The 19,950-nt window shown below is 35.2% G+C and overlaps 1 protein-coding gene across 1 annotated transcript in view; it reads right to left on the bottom strand.

Moving 5' to 3' along the window:
* ABCB7 (ATP binding cassette subfamily B member 7) overlaps positions 1 to 19,950 on the bottom strand; it is a 79,598-nt gene that overhangs the window by 12,249 nt on the left and 47,399 nt on the right. The window contains exons 4-12 of the mRNA XM_021718671.1: positions 12,552 to 12,684; positions 11,400 to 11,668; positions 10,687 to 10,775; positions 10,507 to 10,594; positions 8,289 to 8,463; positions 5,246 to 5,403; positions 4,509 to 4,672; positions 4,221 to 4,350; positions 271 to 442 (exon numbers count right to left, since the gene is read on the bottom strand). Coding sequence (XP_021574346.1) covers positions 271 to 442; positions 4,221 to 4,350; positions 4,509 to 4,672; positions 5,246 to 5,403; positions 8,289 to 8,463; positions 10,507 to 10,594; positions 10,687 to 10,775; positions 11,400 to 11,668; positions 12,552 to 12,684 — 1,378 coding nt within the window. The remainder of the gene's footprint in view (positions 1 to 270; positions 443 to 4,220; positions 4,351 to 4,508; positions 4,673 to 5,245; positions 5,404 to 8,288; positions 8,464 to 10,506; positions 10,595 to 10,686; positions 10,776 to 11,399; positions 11,669 to 12,551; positions 12,685 to 19,950) is intronic.

Here is a 19,950-nt window from a genome sequence, read left to right as displayed (position 1 = left end):
TCTGAACATATATCAATAACTTACTTAATATCAGGCACCTACAATGTTTACAGTTGCAAGTGGAAAAAAAGAGACTGACATAACTAAAGAACAGTTACTAGTATGCTGCATTGTTTATAGTGAGGGGTAGGAGATTGGGAACCCCATCAAATGCGACTGGATGAATGCTAGGTTTGAATTCTATCATTGCATTTTTTAAAGAATGGTTCTGACAAATTAGAGTTTGAAAGAAGTATACAAGTGGGGAACAGGTCTAAAATCTTTGTTCACCTGAAAGCTTGAGTCCTCGTTCTCCTACTTGTGTGTCATATCCATGTGGCATTCGAAGAATTGCATCATGAACGCCAGCTAATTTAGCCACTGCATACACTTCTTCAGGTGAAGCACTGATGTTTCCATATAAGAGGTTGTAGTAAATAGTATTATGGAAGAGGACAGCATCCTGAAGCAGATACACACACACACACACACACACACATATGGATATATACACACACGTATATCATTATAAAAATTCAAATTGTAAAGACACAAAGACATAAGGAGTAAAAAACATGACAACCCCTTTCATCACTCCTCCATCTCCACAATCCCATTTCATTTCCCAGAGCCAGTAACCATAAACAATTTATTGTGTATCATTTCAGACTTTTGTCCATGCACTTATATACTTAAACATACACTTCCCCCTCAACACAAGTGGGGCCACTCTATACATATTATTTTGCACACTGCTTTTTTTACTTAACGTATCCTGGAGATTGTCCATGTCAATAACAGAAACCTACCTCATTCTTTTTAACAATTGCATATTCCATAATACAGATATATCAAAATTTATTTACATATTACACTACTGGTAGACATTAAGCAACCCTGAATATTAGTAATTCTTAATTATTTCTGCTTTTAGGGGAGAAATGTGCTTTTTGTTTAAATAAGCATTTCCCTAATTACTAATGAAGTTTGAACATGTTTCCTATGTTTCTAAGAAGTTTTGACATTGGACTTAAAACAAAAAATTTATGCACTATACATATGTTTTGGAGAAAGATCCCTGCAAGTGTTCATTTCATATTTCAACTTATTCTGGCATGGCACACTAAAGCTGATTTACTTAATGTGAGCATCCATCCCCCAATTTTCTTTCAGTTTCAAATACTTACAAGGCTATAATTAGTAAGGGTAAATAAAATGGCACCATTAATTCACATTAACCAGTTAATCAATCAAGATTTTTTAAAACATCATAATCAGATCCAGAATTTCAGGTATTATTTCAAATAATATTTAAATCATTTACATACCTACTATTAATACAAAAAAGTCTCATATTGAGATTGTACTTAAACCCAATAAGTTCATTCTATAAATAAAAACTACTTATTTTAAAATACTTTATACTTTGGAAGAAGTTAAACAAATGTTAATTTAAAAATATATAAAAAGGTAAAGTAAAAATTAAATACTGGACATTTTTGTGTATGTTTTTTGCCAAATGGGTAGATTTTAGCTGCTCTTGGCACAAAAAAATGGATAATTGTGAGATGATGGATATATTAATTTGCTACACTATAGTAATCATTTTACTATTTATATATATCACATATCATGTTGTATACCTTAAATATGCACAATAACATTTATAAACTAAAAATCAAATAATCCATAATCCCATCATTTAGCAATAACTACTATTTTGGTATATTTTCTATCTTTTTTCACTTCGTTAGTATATTTATTTGATAATATAAAATTGGGATATTATATTTTGTTTGGAATCCTTTTCAATAAACTTTGGAAAGTCTGCTGTGTGACATTTATCCTATGATGATAATTTAACCATCTAATTATTATTGTACATTCATATTGTTTCCAACTTTTGCTATTGTAGATAATGCTGTGATGAACATCTTTACATATAAAGACTTGTTCATATCTTATTAAAATTTTCCAGTGGCAGAATTATATGAATAAAGGGTATGGTATTTTTCAGGCACTTGATACATATTGCTAATTTGCTTGTCAGGAAAGCTATATACTTCCACCAGCAAAACAACAGACTGTCCATTTTACACAGCCCTACTCAAACTGACTATTATGAATTTCAAAATCCTTGCCAATCTGATGGGTGAAAAATGATACCTATCCCATTGCTAATTTAATTTATATTGCTAAGGCCGCCTCCAATGAGGATGAGCATCTTTACTTTTATTTATTGGTCATGTGTGCTTTTCCTTTGTGAATATTTTACTTCTCTAAAGGACGAAGATAATAGTTATATAGCTCAAGAGAATGGCAGGAATCTATTTATATGGATAAAGACATTGGGCCCTAATTAGTCACATCCCAGAATAGTTTACTTGACATACAGTTTAGGTCAGTGGTTTTCAACATATAATCTATGAACCATCTATATCAGAATTACCTAGGAGACATTTCAAAATTGCAGGTTTCTGGGTCCCACACAACCCTCTAAAATCAGACCTGGTGTTATATAAAAAATAATTGGAACCATAAAACTGGATTATTTAATCCAATCCAAATAATTCAGATTATTTAATTTTTAAAATTTATAAATGTTATTGTGCATGAGGGGGGATGCTGTCCCCCAAACTAAATTTATTTATAAAAAATTGTGCATTTATTCTTACATGTTTAAACTTCAGTCACCTTCAAATTACTCTCTGTTTGATGCAATACACCTACTGAGATGCTTTTACCACTGCTCAAAACAGTTTTTGAACTTGTCAGTTTTGATTTCTGTTTCACCTCTTCTACATCAGTAAAACGCTTTCCTTTGAGAACTATTTTCATTTGGGGGGAGGAGGAAGTTGCTGATGGTGAGTGAGATCAGGTGAATAGGGAGGGTGGGGCATGGGGATCATGCCATTTTTGGTCAAAAACTGCTGAACATTCAGCATGGTGTGTGCAGGTGTGCTTGTAAATCACTCATCATGAAATGGGAAAATGCGCTGAAAGAATCCTCCAAAAATTCACTGAAGCTGAACACAAGCCTCTCTTAGCAATGTTAGCTAGTACACTGAGGCTGATGGCTTCCTAGAACGCTTACCTAGTGGAGGAAGCCTATACTACAAGGGGCCCATCCTTAAAAAAAAATTCTGTTTTTTCTGGGTCTCCCTTGTATATTCAAGGTGTATAACATGATTCTATGAGATAAATATAGATAGCAAAATGGTTACAATAGTGAAGCAACTTTACATATCCATCATCTTACAATAATCTCTCTAGGTGACTCATGCCCACTAACATTTGGGAAACTCAATGAGAGAAGACAGAGATGAGTATCATGTGTCAGATCACTTGGAGACCTTTTACAAGCTACATATCCCCATCCAATCATTTTTTTACAGTTCCTCACCTTCTCATATTTTGATCTGCTCTCCCAGGGATTTGATTGTGGTTCTAGGAATTAACTTTATAATAAATACTAGCTGCAAGTCAGGTGAAGTGGCTCACACCTATAAACCCAGCATTTTGGAACATGGAGGTGGGAGGATCGCTTGATCCCAGGAGTTTGAGACCAGCCTGGGCAACATAGTGAGATCCTGTCTCAACAAAAAGTTAAAAAAAAACCCCAAAAACCAGCTTTCAACATTAACAAAAAGCTTGCATCTATAAGGTTATCTACTTCTCATCTTCTCAGATCTTACTTTGAATTTATTTTCCCTCCAAAGTCACTCAGGAAATGTTTATTAAATGCTTACTATGGGTAAGGCATTGTGGTGCACAAAGCATACAACCTTGAGGTTGGTAACCAAACTACCACTTTGCAATTATTTTAAATCGACTATGTCAGAAACTGTTCCAAATTACAAAAGTTTTTGTTTACTAAACAATTATGCGATGGACAATCATGTAATGATAGGATTATAAAATGATCCTATAAGATAAACAGTATCCTTATTTTACAGAACAGGAAACTTAAGCTCAAGGCCACAGAACTAATAAGGGTTAGAGCTGGAGTTAGAATTCAGGTTTGTACTCTCTCTACTTTCCTATGCTTTCGTTTTACATCTTAGACATCTTCTCAGCATGCAGATTTTTCATTCAAGTTTTATGTCTTTGTTTTTTAAAAAAATTATTTTTAGTAACAGGATTTTCCCTGAAGGGTTTAATACTATAAATTATTCTAGTTACAGATCAACCAACCCAATAAATCTTCCAAAAAACTGTTTTTTTGTGTGTGTTTTAAATACCTGAGGTACCACTCCCACTGCCCTCCGAAGGCTTTCCAGGCTCACATCTTGTATATTTTGACCAGCAAGGTAAATGCTACCCCTCTGAGGCTCATAGAAGCGAAACAACAGCCTCACTATTGTGCTTTTCCTGAAATTGGAGATGAGGAAAGGTTATTTAGCTCCTACTGACATTAGAGAAACCCTGTTTTAAACCCCAGTAATCATTTTATTATGATAAAGAAAAAATATTACAATGGGAATCATCAATTAACAATGGAGAATTTTATAAATAACGAAATTACTCACCCAGATCCACTACCTCCTACAATGGCCACTTTCTTTCCCGCAGGGACTTCAAAAGATAATCCACTAAGGACTTTCTGTCCTTCAATGTATTCAAAATGCACATTATCAAAGGCCACTGTAGCTGTCTGTGGTGTGATCTGCAGGGCAGATACCATCACTTTGTCCTAGCAGAAAAAGAAAAAAAAAACCCCAAAACTTTACACCTGCCTAAAGTATAGTTATGCAGACAATTTTCTAAGCCACAGAGAGAAAAAAGAAAATAAAAATAAATTAAATAAAAAGGAGGAGGTTTATTAGTGGACTTAGATAACTTCCAAGGATGCTTTTTCATTTTTACACTCCTCACCGCTAATCTAAAAAGTCCTGAATGGTTTAGTTTCTGGGCAATGTTTTTTTGGGGAGAGTGAGGAATGACAGGCAGGGAAGTAAAGGAGTCGAGGATGTGAGAGTGGCAATCATACATTTATATCATTATTAGCAAAAGTAAATTCAGTGTGAGTACAAATAATACAATCTAACAAAATTTAGTTTCTAGGAATAATATTTTCTGCTAACATTTTAAGGTTTTTAAACAAAAGTAAAAGCAAAAACAACATCTTGACACACATGATAGCCCCAATTCCTGCAAAAAGAAATTGATTTGCTATCATGGCGATTTAAGAATATTCCCCTAGAATAATCCTATTAATGGGATGATGTGCACAAACTTCTGAAAAGGTACTGTATAGATTACTTACTTTAATTCGCGTGTCTACATTGAGCAGAGTAAATAAGGTGTTCATATCTATGAGTGCTTGTCTAGTCTCTCTATATACAGTTCCCAGAAAGTTAAGGGGTAATGAAAGCTGAAAAAGCAGTCCATTCACCATTACTAGATCTCCAACAGTAAGGGTACCTTAATGTGCAATTGGCAGAAGGAAAAAAAAAGGGTATTTTAGATGAATGTTATAAATTTTTCCAGTTTAAGACAGAGAAGTTCATAGGCTATTACTAAGAAATACAGTCCAACATATATATAATCAGCAACAATTCTTGGGTCTATTCAATTTCAAAGCACTCTAATCCATGATATAGGTAACATCAAGAACTTGGTATATGTTAAGTGGAATGGGAAAAACTTACCTATACATAATATATAATATTTTCAAAAATGGCTTAAGCGAGGAAAGAAATGGAGGCTAAATTTTTTCCTTTCTTCCCTAAGATATTAGCAGCAGTTTCTTTGTAGTGTAAAATAGAAATATAAAAAAGAATATACATTAAAAGTTGGAGCAAATGGATATCATGACGAAGAATGATAAACCATATATTTAGGTCACAGTGGATGAATAAATCCTAACTCAGTGGGGAGGTTTAGAGAAAAGGAACAGATATTTTTTACTTTTGAGGTGTTTTGCAAATGAAAAAAGGAGTAGAAAGATTAAAAGGTTACTGGTAATTCCAAAAAAAACAAACACACACAAAAAAACCATGTTTTTCAGACCTTTAGACTAAACACTAAATTACATTTCTCTTGGGTCTACAAGTGAAATCAGGAAATCTAGATTCTTAGGAAATAAATATTTATTTAGGGAATTAAAAAAAAATTAGTTAAGTTATCCTTCCTAGCAGACGACATGATTCTATACCTTGAAAACCCAAGAGAATCTGTCAAAAACCTTGCACTGATAAAGGACTTTGGCAAAGTCTCAGGGTATAAATGTACAAAAGATACACACATTCCTATATACCAACAATAAAAAAAACAGAAATCCAAATAAAAAGCAAAATCCCATTCACAATAGCCACATACACAAAAAATGAAATACTTTGACATCTTCCTAATCAGAGAAGTCAAAAACCTTTACAACAAAAACTACAAAACACTGCTCAAAGAAATCAAAGATGACATAAACAAATGGAAAAATATTCCATGCTCATAGATTGGAAGAATCAACATTGTTAAACGGTAGTAAATATCTGTCTGGGGACAGGGAGACACCCCTTATCATCAAGGGTGCCTGAACGAAACATATTTGTGTACCTAACCCTTAACTGTGCCCCACAATACCAAAATAAAAAATGTTAATTAATAAAAAAAAAGATGCTCATTTTACCCAAGGTAATTTACAGATTTAATGCAATACCCATTAAATCACCAGCAGCATTCTTTCAGACCTGGAAACAATAATACAGGAATTCATATGGAAACATAAATGACCATAAATAGCCAAAACAATCTTCAGAAAAAAAAAAAAAAAAAAAAAAAAAAAAGCGGGAAGTACCACACTCTCAGACTTTAAACTTTATTATAAGGCTACAATATTCAAAACAGCCTGCTATCGGTACAATAGCAGGCATATAGAACAATGGAACAGGATAGAGATTCTGGAAGCAAAACTTCAATTTCTCAACCAACTTCGACAAAGCCTCCACCAACAACCACTGGGAAAAGTGAACCTATTCAGTAAATGGTGCTGGGAAAACTGGCTGACCACATGCAGAAGATTAAAACAAGACCCTCACCTATCACCATCACAAAAATCAATTCTAAATGGATCAACACCTAAGTGTAAAACCGTAAACTATAAGAACCTTAGAAAATGTAGGAGACACCCTTATGGCAATTGGAATTGGCAACCAATTCCTCATCAAAACCCCAAGTCCCCATGCCATAAGAGATAAGATGGACAAGTGGGACCTCATCAAACTGACAAACTTCTACAAAGCCAAATAAATCATCAAGAGAGTGGGGAGACAGCCCACAGGTTGGGAAAAAAATTTGCCAACTATATATCTGACAAAGGCCTAAGGATCTACAAGGAATGTGCTGAAAAGAAAAAAAACAGCCCCATTACAAAGTGGGCAAAAGATATGAATAGACACTTCTCAAAAGAAGACATATGAGCAGCCAACAGAAACAAGAAAAAATGCTCAGCCTCTCTAGTCATCAAAGAAATGCAAATTAAAACCACACCGAGATACCACCTAACTCCAGTCAGGATGGTCATCATCAATAACTCAAAAAGCAACAGATGCTGGAGAGGATGTGACAAAAAGGGAATACTTCTACAATGTTGGTGGGAGTGTAAACTAGTACAGCCTCTGTGGAAAACAGTGTGGTGATTCCTAAAAGATCTAAAAATCGACCTCCCATATGATCCCGCAATCCCCCTACTGGGAATATACCCAAAGGAACTCAAATCACTCTATGAAAAAGATACCTACACACTCATGTTTATTGCAGAATTATTCGCAATAGCAAAAACACAGAACCAACCGTGCTGCCCATCAGAAGAGGACTCGATAAAAAAGTGTGGTACATATACACAATGGAATACTATGCAGCCATACAGAAGGACAAAATTATGAACTTCGCAGCAACCTGGATTGACTTAGAGGCTATAATACTGAGTGATCTATCACAGAAAAAAATAACTAAGTATCATGTTCTCACTCATAAGCGGGCCTTGAACAACTATGGTAATACTATAAGAAAGGGACTGGCAGTAGTGAGAAACTGCTGGGGAGGGGGAAGCATACCTCATCAACAAGGGTACCTGCATAATGAATATTTGTATACCTAACTCTGAATTGAACCCCACATATTTAAAATTAAAAATTAACAAAATATATCAGTCAAGAAACACATTCTCATACAAACAGTAGTCCAAAGATGTTAAAACACTTTATTAAGCATCCTTTATAATTAAGATTAATATACACATTCCTTTCATTCATCTTTACTTATAAAAAGTTAAGTTAAACAACCTATAAATGTGATAACCACAGATCCATTACCTGCCACAATTCCCTGACTGGCGAGCACCATTATAGTCGTTAAACCGACACTGAAAATAGCACTTTGACCAAAGTTCAGCATAGCCAGAGTAGAGGTACTTTTCAGTGAAGCAGTCTCATAAGTCTTCAAAAATCCATCATATCTCTGTGCTTCATATTTTTCATTATTAAAATACTACAAAATATACAAAAATATTAACTATGGGCAAGTATAATTGAAATTTATTCTCCTAAGTGATTAGTATACTTTTCAGACTTCATATATGGATATGATTTTGTACTACAGACTCTATTTTAAAAATGGACTATCAATACATTGGACTATCATACTCCTACAGTTTTCTACAATGATTGTGTTTGAAAAGTCTACAAAATTCATCCAACAAACTTACTAAACGCTTAGCTAATTCAAACCCAGATCTAAAAAAAAAAATCTTCAATGATATTTCCTTCACAAAGTCTACCCTGAGACTTGAATTGACAGTCCCCACTGCCCTTACATTACGCCTTCTTGTCTAGTCACCTACATACTTAACTCTCCCAATAGAATTATAAATCACATATTATAAAATTTGGGGAGGACAGAAATTATAAAGTAAAAATTTTTTACCACCCTCTCCTATCAAAGCATTTAGCATAGTGCTTTACACACAAGAGGCATTCTGTAGCTATTTGTTAAATGGAAAAAGGAATAAATAAATGAATTAATGAGAAGTACTATACTAGGCACTCCGAGGGATAAAGAATCATGAATTTATATGCCAGTTTGATTAACTTAATGTTCATTTTGAATCGAGATGCTAACTGTATACAGTCATGTATTGCTTAACAATGAAGCTGAATTCTGAGAAATGTATTGTTTAGGTGATTTCAACATTGTGTGAATATCAGAGTGTATTTACACTACCTAGATGACATAGCCTACTACACACCTAGGCTATATGATATAGCCTATTGTTCTTAGGCTATAAACCTTTGCAGCATGTTACTGTATTGAATACTTTAGGCAACTGCAACACAATGGCATTTGTGTATCTAAACACAGAAAAAGTACGGTAAAAATATGGTATAAAAGATTTAAAAAATAGTACACCTGTATAGAGCACTTACCATAAACGGAGCTTGCAGACTAGAAGTTGTTCTAGGTGAGTCAGTAAGTGAGTGGTAAGTGAGTATGAAGGCCTAGGACATGACTGTACATTACTGTAAACTTTATAAACATTGTACACTTAGGTGACACTAAGTCTATTTAAAAATTGTTTCTTTATTCATTAATAAATTAACCTTAGCTTACTAAAACTTTTTATTTCAAAAACTTTTAAATTTTTAAAAATTTCTTGACTCTTTTTAGTAATACTTAGCTTAAAACACAAACATTATACAGCTGTACAAAAGCATTTCTTTATATCTTTATGCAATATGCTTTTTTCTATTAATTTTTTTTTTAGTTTTCAGACTTTTTTTGTAAAAACAAAAACACAAACACACACATTAGCATAGGCCTACACAGGGTCAGGATCATTGATATTGCTGTCTTCTACCTCCATATCTTTTCCCACTAGAAGGTCTTCAGGGGCAGTAACACTCAAGGAGCTGTCACTTCCTATGATAAAAATTCTTTCTTCTGGAATACCTCCTGAAGGACCTGCCTGAGGCTGTTTTACAGTTAACTTTTTTATATACAAGTAGAAATACCCTCTAAAATAACAATTAAAAAGTATAGCAGATATACACAAACCAGTAACACAGTCGTTTATTATCATTACCAAGTATTATGCACTGTCCATTATTGCATGGGCTATACTTTTATAGGTTAGTTTACACCAGCATCACCAAAAAACATTTCAGTAATGTGTTACAGTATGACATTACAATGACTACAATGTCACTAGGTTACAGGAACTTTCAGTTCCATTATTATCTTATGGTGCTACCATCGTATATGCAGTACACTGTTGACCAAACATTGTTATGCTATACGTGACTGTATGTATGATCACTTATAAATTACTTCAGAAGGTAAAATTCAGATGCTGTCAAACAAAAACTGACAAGGGTAATTTCTAAACAAAAGAAAAACAATGAAGTAGTGCTATTCCAGCATACCTAGAGATCCTATCCTAACCTAAAACTCTAACTTAAAGCCCCTAATAAATTAAATGGCAGAACAAATCTTAGTGCAGTGAAAGGCAGAGGAAAGTATAATTAAACATTTTACCTTCACAGTTTCATAATTCAGCAGTGAGTCTATAGCAGCGTTACCTGCATCATTATCTGCTTTGTTCATTTCTATTCTAAATCTAGTTCTGTAAGACAAAGATTTGCACAGGCATGAAATATATGTTATAAAAGCATAACTAATTTCTAAACCTTCACTGGCCTCTGGAGAATAACTTACCTCCACCGTGTGACTGCAACTGTGAATGCAGTGTATGCACCAAGTGTTCCAAGGGTTACCAAAGCAAACTGGGCACCACATTTGTAATACTGGAAAAAGTCATCAACAGAAGAAATGAGAAAAAGTCATTGTTCTTGCGAAACAGTTTATAAAACACAACAGCAAATCTCAGTCAAAAGATTTTAATAAAATATGATGATGGTGGGAAGTTATGTGAATAATGGGTGAAAATCCAAATACCTTAGAAAATCTACTTTAGGTAACAATGGAAGAAAACCAAACTATATTTGCCATATCAATACTACCACAAATGCTAATAATAAAATAGCATAATAAACCTAAAGAGGAATAAAAAATACATATCTACCTTTAACTATAAAAAATGAAATTGCCTAAAATGTTATGAAAGGTGAACCTAGATGTTCTGAGCACATCACTCCAACATCATACACAAAAACCTATGCTAAAAAAAGCTTGCAAGTACTAGTTAACAACTGATCTATATGCAGAACTGAACAGTTCTTTACAATGACAACATGATAAAGAATTTGGGCAATCCTTTGAAGTTTGTGGCAAAATAAACTTAATTTTTCTGGCAGCATGGGATTTCATTTTCAAACTCATGGGCATACAACAGTACAATAGCTTCAAATACTCAATTGCTACTAATGAAAATTAAGATAATAGCTTGTTATGAAAAATGTTTTACTTACCAAAACACCACTGACTAGCATCACCTCAAACATGATGGGAAGAAGATTAAATACCAAAGCACTCAGGACAAAACTGATACCCCTTGTTCCTCTGTCAATAGCCTTAGATAAAGCTCCTGTCTGTCTACTCAAGTGGAAAGCCAGATCCAGGTTATGAAGATGAAGAAAGACATTTTTGGCTATTCTCCGGATTGAATTTTGGGCTACCTTGCCAAATACTGCATTTCGAACTTCATTAAAAAAGGCAGCTCCAGCTCTTGATACACCATCTGATAACACATTAAAAAAAAAATGGGATGTAAAAATATTAGAATCACAGGAGTATAAAAATGGCAAGGGCTCAGAAAATGTTTGTATAATGAATAAGCCAGTGAATGAATACATCAAAGAATATTTAGATTAAAAGAAATACAGAAATAATCTAACCTGATGAGTATAGCTTTTCCACCACCATGAATCCCTTTAAGTGTTATTTTTCTCCAGATTTCAGATGTTAAAACATTTTTCCAATAAAACATTTAAATAATAGCCCATATGGCCTTATTGTAGATAAATGTACAGTCTCTGCTAAAGTTTTTTTTATCTAGTGCAATTCCCCTACATAACAAACGATAAAATTAAGATCCTGAAAAATCAAGTGACTTGACTAAAAGTATGCCCTCACTCAGGTCTCCTAAATCTGATAAGGTATCTTGTCTAATGTGTGGGGACATGTAGCATTCATATTCTATTCTTCTCAAATTGTAGATCTGTGTCATAGCCATTAAATATATTTCAATAAAGCATTAACGTACATACCTACTGGTATTCAGCTATTTCTGATTAACAGCTAACAACAGCCGTAAGGAAATAATTGGCCTTACAGGAAAGGGATCTTACAAAGAACCTATTAGAAGTGATTGTTATGAGTTTAATGTCTTATTTCATATTATTGCTCTCCTGAACTTGGAAAATACTACTGTTATCATGGAATGTTTAGAAGGTATATCATACAAAGAAATTTTTTAAAACACACATTAAAAAATCTCACATAAAACAATATGCATCTAAAATGCTAAGCTGTGTTTGTGATGAAAAGGTCATCTGCTCAAATATGATGAAACTTCTTGAAGAAAGTCAACACCTGTAGCTAGATTAAAGAATCATACATACAGCCAATCAGAACTGCTGTTGCCATGGTTGCAACTGTATTTGGTGCATCACTCAGATTCAGCATGTTTCCCGACATCTGGTTGAGGCTGTCTACAGCATATTTAAACATGAAGGGAACCACAATATTCATGGCCTAAAAAAATAAAAACATCAATTATTCACTATATGCAAAATATTTATTTATAAAAGTACAAAAATTTACTTTAAATTAGTATTTATGGTAATGTTTAGATATTTACCATTTATTGGTATGAGAATGATTTTCCCAATTTATAAAGATAAAATCTTTGGTACTGGGAGAGTTGTCATTTCAAGATTCATATATCACAGTGCCATGCTAATATTCATTTATAAGCTATGTGAATTAGTCAAACGCTCCTGTTTCCATGAAATCATTCCTGATCAGCCACTCAAAAATGCTTTCTCCATTATGCGAAATCCTACTGAGCTCATAGCACTTATGGCAAATTGTCATATATTGCAGTTGCAGTTATTTGTGTATATATTTTCCTTTCCTACTAGATCTTTGAGAGTCTGTATTATTTTACTTTTGTCCCACCCATGCTGAATATAATTCTTTGTATATAATAAGTATTCAATAAATATTTTAAAGATTATTTCGTCTCCAAACAGTGGCAAAACTAAAATTATATAGCAAAAAGGATCACAAAGCAGATACATTACAAGTATCTGTGGCTGATTTACTGTTGAAAAAAAACACTGACAGATCTATTTGACCCACAAAAATTCTTTACTCCAATACCATCAAAACATAGCCTAAACTAAGCTTTCAATAAACAATCTATTTCTATAGGATAAATAAAAATAATAATAAAATGAAGAGCACAATGCTTTTATATAGTCAAGGCAGATATTTAATCACCCACATTCTACATTTTCTGCAGTTATAGTATCAAAACATCAACCATCATTTAGGAATAGGAAGTGTGTTAGGCTGCCAAAGTGTTCTTTGAATAAGTTGAATTAATACACATTAATAACATGTGAAAACAATTCTATAAAGCTTAATAAAAACACTGAAATCTCAGCTCTTGTTAATGATTCATTATTATGCCATTCATCTTTATTAAATATAAGAATTTATTGCCAACAAGTCTAAATTTAGCTACAATTGATACAAATTATGCAAATCTTACCAATCAAGATTTCAAGGTAAGATATACAAGAGTCTTAGCAACAAGCAGGTGTTCTAATATTCAACAATATCATTAAAATACACAGCAGATGTTGGGATACTTTTAAGAATGTAATTGTATGAGATAAATTGCTTAAACATTAAGCTTTCCAACTTGCAAAATATAATCCAACAGAATATATGGCAGGTCACAAAAAGCATCAGTTTCTAAATTCTGATTACCTTATAGCATATAACCATATTGCATCTGGTTGAAATGGTCTCCCTTGCTCTGTCTTCCTCTCCAGTCTTCAAAGCCCAACTTGGAATTTCATTTCTATTATAATGCCTTCTCTGAAACTTGCAGCCAATTTAGCACTCTCTATTTTCTACTATCTGTGTTTTTATTATAGTTTATACCTCAATACATCACTTTGATATATTTCACTCTGTATGTATATATGCATGGATATACTGCTTTCTTAATGTAAGCACAAACCTTTGGTGACAAAACAAACATTTAACGAACAACAGCTACATGAATCGGGTATGGTGCTGGGTATTTTTCACAAAGATGAGGACTGAAAGAAATAACAATTCTACAAAATGGATATTATCACTATAGTTGAGGAAACGCAGCTTCCACAATGTTTAGTGACTTTTCTGGGAAGCAGCAGAATCGAAATTAAAATGCAGGTGTGACACTTGACGTTAGAATTTTTTTCTAGTATACCATGGCCATATTAGTAGCTTACAAGTTAGGAACCACGTATTTTACTTCTTTTTCATCCTAAAATGGATGCTGTCGAGTGCAGATTTAAAACAATTACCAATGTAAAGTAAGTCACAAGTAATTTAAATAAATTTAAGCAGATTCCATGCTTTCCATGTAAGGCCACATTCCCTCCTCTGCATTCCAATACACTTTCTTGAATAGGATAAAAAATGATAGTGACAGCTAGCATTCAGCTTCATGACTCAGCCACATAACTTTGCCATAGCTATAGTGAATGATGACAGAAACTAATGTAAAACCAATAAAGTTGTGTGATTTCACTTTCTTAAAAATGTTTTTAAGATCAGTCAAATTTGGGATCATCCTTGTAAGTGTTTACAGCATATGAATGTCATCTGTCCTGTGTTGTTATTGGCAGAAAAAAGGCAGTTAGTACAGTGCTAAGAACATGGCCCGATCTCTAATAATAACTAAATACTGTCAGTTTTCCCATAAAAGTAATTTTAAAAAGGAAAGAAATATACCATGTGTGTTAAAAAGTGAAAGCAATAGAAAGTCACAATATTACATGCAGCTGTTTTTTATCAATATATATGTGAGTTTATTGGCATTGTGGGATTCTGTAAGTAAGCGTGGCAAATACTGGTTTTCTTCAATATCCTACCTTCAGCAGAACTAGACTAAAACCATCCCAAATGAGAATCTTTAAAAAAAACATTTTGCCAGGCTCAGTGGCTCAGCCTGTAATCCCGCGCTTTGGGAGGCTGAGGTGAGTGGATTGCCTGAGCCTGTGGGTTCTAGACCCGCCTGGGCAACTTGGCGAGACCTCATCTCTACAATAAATCAAAAAATTAGCTGGGCATGGTAGCGCGTGCCTGTAGTTCCAGCTAATTGTAAGGCTGAGGCGAAAGGATCGCCGGAGCCCAGCAGGTCGAGGCTGCGGTGGTCGGGAGCGGCCACTGCACTCCAGTCTGGGTGACAGAGTGAGACTCCAGCTCAAAACAACAACAACAACAACAACAACAACAACAAAAACAACATTTTATTTTGAAATAATTATAGGTTCACAGGAAGTTGCAAAGGTAGTGCAAAAAGACCCATGTATCTTTTACCTAGTCTCTGTTGATGATGTCTTATTTAGCTATAGTTCAATATTAACACCAGAAAGTTAATACTACTACATTACTGCTAACTAGACTACAGAACTCATTCAGTTTTTACAATTTTTAACCTGTATTCATGTGTCTGTGGTGTACATGTATCTGTCTATATGGTTATATGCAGTTTTATCCCACATTCAGATTCATATAACCACTACCACAATCAAGATATAAAACTATGCTACCACAAGAGAACTCTCTTATCTACCCCATTGTATTCACTCCCATCTCACCCCACTTCATTCCACTCACTGCCTCCTGGCAACCTTTATTCTGTTCTTATTCTCTATAGTTTAGTCTTTTTTAGGATACTATATAAATGAAACCATACAATATGAACCTTTTGAGATTTGCTTTTGTTTTACTCAGCATAATGCTCTTGAGATTCACCAAGATTGCTGCATGTATCAATAGGTCATCCTGTGTTATTGCTGAGTATTATCCCATTAATGTACCAGAATTTATTCAACCATTCACCTCTGAAGGACATTTTGGTTGTTTCCAGTTTGGGACTATTATGAGGAAAGATGTTATAAACATTCTCATACAGGTGGACATAAGTTGTCACTTCTCTGGGATAAATGCCCAAGAGTCTAATTGCTAAGTCATATGGCAAGTCTTTCGAACTTTTAAAGAAACTGTGACACTCCTTACAGAGTGGCTGTACCATTTTACAATAACCAGTGCGAGTGACCCAGTTCTTCCGCATCTTCATCAACATTTGATATTATCATTTTTAATAGTTTTGAAACTGTTCTAATAGGTGTATAGTGATATTGCATTGGGGTTTTAATCTGCATTTCTTTAATGGCAATGATGTTGAACATCTATTCATGTGCTTATTTGTAATCTATATTCCTCTTTATAAAATATCTGTTTATGTCTTTTTTTTTTTTTTGAGCTGGAGTCTTACTCTGTCACCTAGACTGGAGTGCAGTGGCTGCTCCCGGCCACCGCAGCCTCGACCTGCTGGGCTCCGGCGATCCTTCCGCCTCAGCCTTCCAAGTAGCTGGAACTACAGGCACGCACTACCACGTCTGGCTAATTTTTGATTTATTGTGAAGATGAGGTCTCGCCAAGTTGCCCAGGCGGGTCTCAAACCCGCAGGCTCAGGCAATCCACTCACCTCAGCCTCCCAAAGCATGGGATTACAGGCTAAGACACCGAGCCTGGCTCATGTCTTTCAAATATATTTTTAAACTGAGCTGTTTGTCTGAGTTCTTTATATATTCTATATATAAGGCTTTTGTCGGATATGTGGTTTGCAAATATTTTCTCTTTCATTCTACCAAGAAGCCCTTTCCCCCAGGAGTCAATGAAAGGCCAAGGAGGGAAACTAGATTTTCATCCCCGCCTGCAATAATGAAGCAGCACTGAAGGGTATCACAGGAGGATTGTTAAATGAGGATTCATATAAGATCCAGAGTCTCATAACATAATACTCAAAATGTCCAGGTCATAGTAAAGAGTATCATATCAAGTACCAGTAAGATATCTAATTGAATAAGGAAATCCAATCAGCAGATACTAACACCAGGATGACACAAATATTAAAACTATCTGACAAGGATTTCAGAGTAACCATCATAAAAGTGCTTCAAGGAACACTTACTGACGTGCTTGAAATAAGTGAAAAAATAGATGTTTCAGGAAATAGAGGAAATGAAGAACCAAATAAAAATGTAGAACTTAAACATATAATAACTGAAATAATAAAACTTAATGGGTAGACGCCATGGCAAAATGGAGAGGACAGAGGCAAGTATCAGTGAACGTGAAAATAGAACAATAGAAATAATCTAATCTTAACAACAGAGATAAAATAGACTAAAGGAAAAAAGTGAACTCAGACTCAGGGACCTATAGAGCATTAACCAAAGATTTAACATTTCTTATTGAGTCTCAGAAGGATAGCAGAAAGAGTGTACGGCTGAAAAAAGTATCAAAGAAATAATGGCTGAAAATTCCCCAAATTTGGCATAATACATACACCTATAGATTCAAGAAGTTGAGCAACCCAAACAGGGACAAACACAGAAAATCACACCAAGACATATCATAATTAAACTTATGAAAGCTAAAGACAGAGAAAAAATCTTAAAAGTTGCTATGTGGAAACAATGCAGTCCGTGCAAGGGGGAAAAAAATTGAAGACAGCAGATTTCCAAGGAGGCCAGCAAAAACCGGCACAACATTTTTCAAGTGGTAGAATAAAAGAAGTGTCAACCTAGAATCCTATACTGGGGAAAACTTTGCCTTCAGAAAGGGAATATCAAGACAATCTCAGATTAAGGAAAACTAAGATAATTAGCTACCAGAAGACTTGCTTTAAAAGAATTGCTAAAGAAAATTATTGATATGCACAGGAAATGAAAGGAGGAAGGAAACTTGGAACATCAGGAATGAGGGAGGTACAACAAAAATGGTAAATACTATATAAATATAATACCCTATTCTCATAAGCTCTTTTAAAATATGTTTGATAGTTAAAATTAAATGTGGCCAGAAAGATTCGATAGAGTAAAAACAAAAATTAAACCATTGACTGATGGGGTTTATAGTATATATAGATATAATACATAAAACAAATGTAAACATAAATGGGGGGAGTAGGGAGACCTATAAGATAGTAAGGATTGTACATTCCACTTCAAGTGGCAAAACATTGGTTCTAAGTAGACTGTGAAGAGTTAATATGTATATTATAATTTCTAGAGTAATCATTAAAAATTATATAAAGAGAGACTAAAAGGCACAATCGATAAATTAAAATGGGAGAGTACAACTTTAAATAACACAAAAGATGGAAATAAAGATGAAACAGTAACAAAATGAAGAATTTAACAGAAAATAAATAATAACATGGTAGACTGAAATCCAAATATAGTAGTACCAATATAATATCAACATATTATTATAGTGATCAATATAAATAAAAATTATTAATGTATCAATATACTAGCAATGAACAATTCGAAATTAAAATTTTTTTTTTTTTTTTTTTTTTGAGTTGGAGTCTCACTCTGTCACCCAGACTGGAGTGCAGTGGCCGCTCCCAGCCACGGCAGCCTCGACCTGCTAGGCTCCGGCGATCCTTTCACCTCAGCCTTCCAAGTCGCTGGAACTACAGGCACGCACTACCACGCCTGGTCATTTGTGCTTCTAAGACGGGGTTCAAAAAGTTAAGAATTGGCCCCACTTGGAGGTGGAGTTTTGGCTCAGAGGAAGTGAAGGGGAGGCCCTGGCTGCTCTGGCGGTGTTGTGGCTTCCTGCCCAGGAGACACACCCAGCTTCAAAATCACCATTTGGGTAGTCAGGTTGTTGCTAGGCACCAAAAAGGCCCTGGAGTTTGCGATCAGGCAGAGCCAGCCAAAGGCAGTGAACCTCACCTCATTGCAAGGTCAGGTGGGACGGAGAAGGAAGTCAACTACCTGAGAGAAGCCTTTCCTTTTTGTCGTTGGTGGTTTTATTTTTACCTCCATCCCTAGTCCTTCCACAGGAATTAATAGCCTCACTTCTTGGTCCCTCCCCAGTGTAACACCTAACGGTCACCCATGGACTGTAGTTATTTGTGTTCACTAGCAGGAAAAACCTCAAGAAGGAGCAACCATAAAAAGCCAAACTGCCCCTTGATGATCAACCTTGTGCAGGCTCTTGTATTCAATGTCAAGAACACAGACTCCCTCTGCATGAAACTCACAATCTGCTTGTGGACGCGAACTGAATGCTGTGCTACAGTGTGATATTTAGAACAGGGTATGGCACATGAGAATACATATTTAAGCTGGGCTCGGTGGCTCAGCCTGTAATCCCGCGCCTTTGGAAGGCTGAGGTGAGTGGATTGCCTGAGCCCACGGGTTCGAGACCTGCCTGGGCAATGAGACCTCATCTCTACAATAAATCAAAAAATCAGCCAGGCATGGTAGCGCATGCCTGTAATTCCGGCTACCTGGAAGGCTGAGGCGGAAGGGTCGCCGGAGTCCAGCAGGTCGAGGCTGCGGTGGCCGGGAGCGGCCACTGCACTCCAGTCTGGGCGACAGAGTGAGACTCCAACTCAAAAAAAAAACAAAAACATATTTGTAGCTGGGCTCGGTGGCTCAGCCTGTAATGCCACGCCTTTGAGAGGCTGAGGTAAGTGAATTGCCTGAGCCCTCGGGTTTGAGACCTGCCTGGGCAACTTGGAGAGACCTCATCTCTACAATAAACCAAAAAATTAGCTGGGCATGGTAGTGCTTGCCTGTAGTTCCAGCTACTTGAAAGGCTGAGGCAGAAGGATCGCTGGAGCCCAACAGGTTGAGGCTGCGGTGGCCAGGAGCGTGCCATTGCCCTCCAGCCTGGGCGACAGAGTGAAACTCCAACTCAAAAAAA

This window comes from Carlito syrichta, unplaced genomic scaffold, assembly GCF_000164805.1.
Source record: "Carlito syrichta isolate Samal-C Ts95f unplaced genomic scaffold, Tarsius_syrichta-2.0.1 Scaffold313228, whole genome shotgun sequence".
NCBI lineage: Eukaryota > Metazoa > Chordata > Mammalia > Primates > Tarsiidae > Carlito > Carlito syrichta.
Note: the sequence above shows the minus strand (reverse complement) of the source record. Positions and strands in the feature narration are given on the sequence as shown.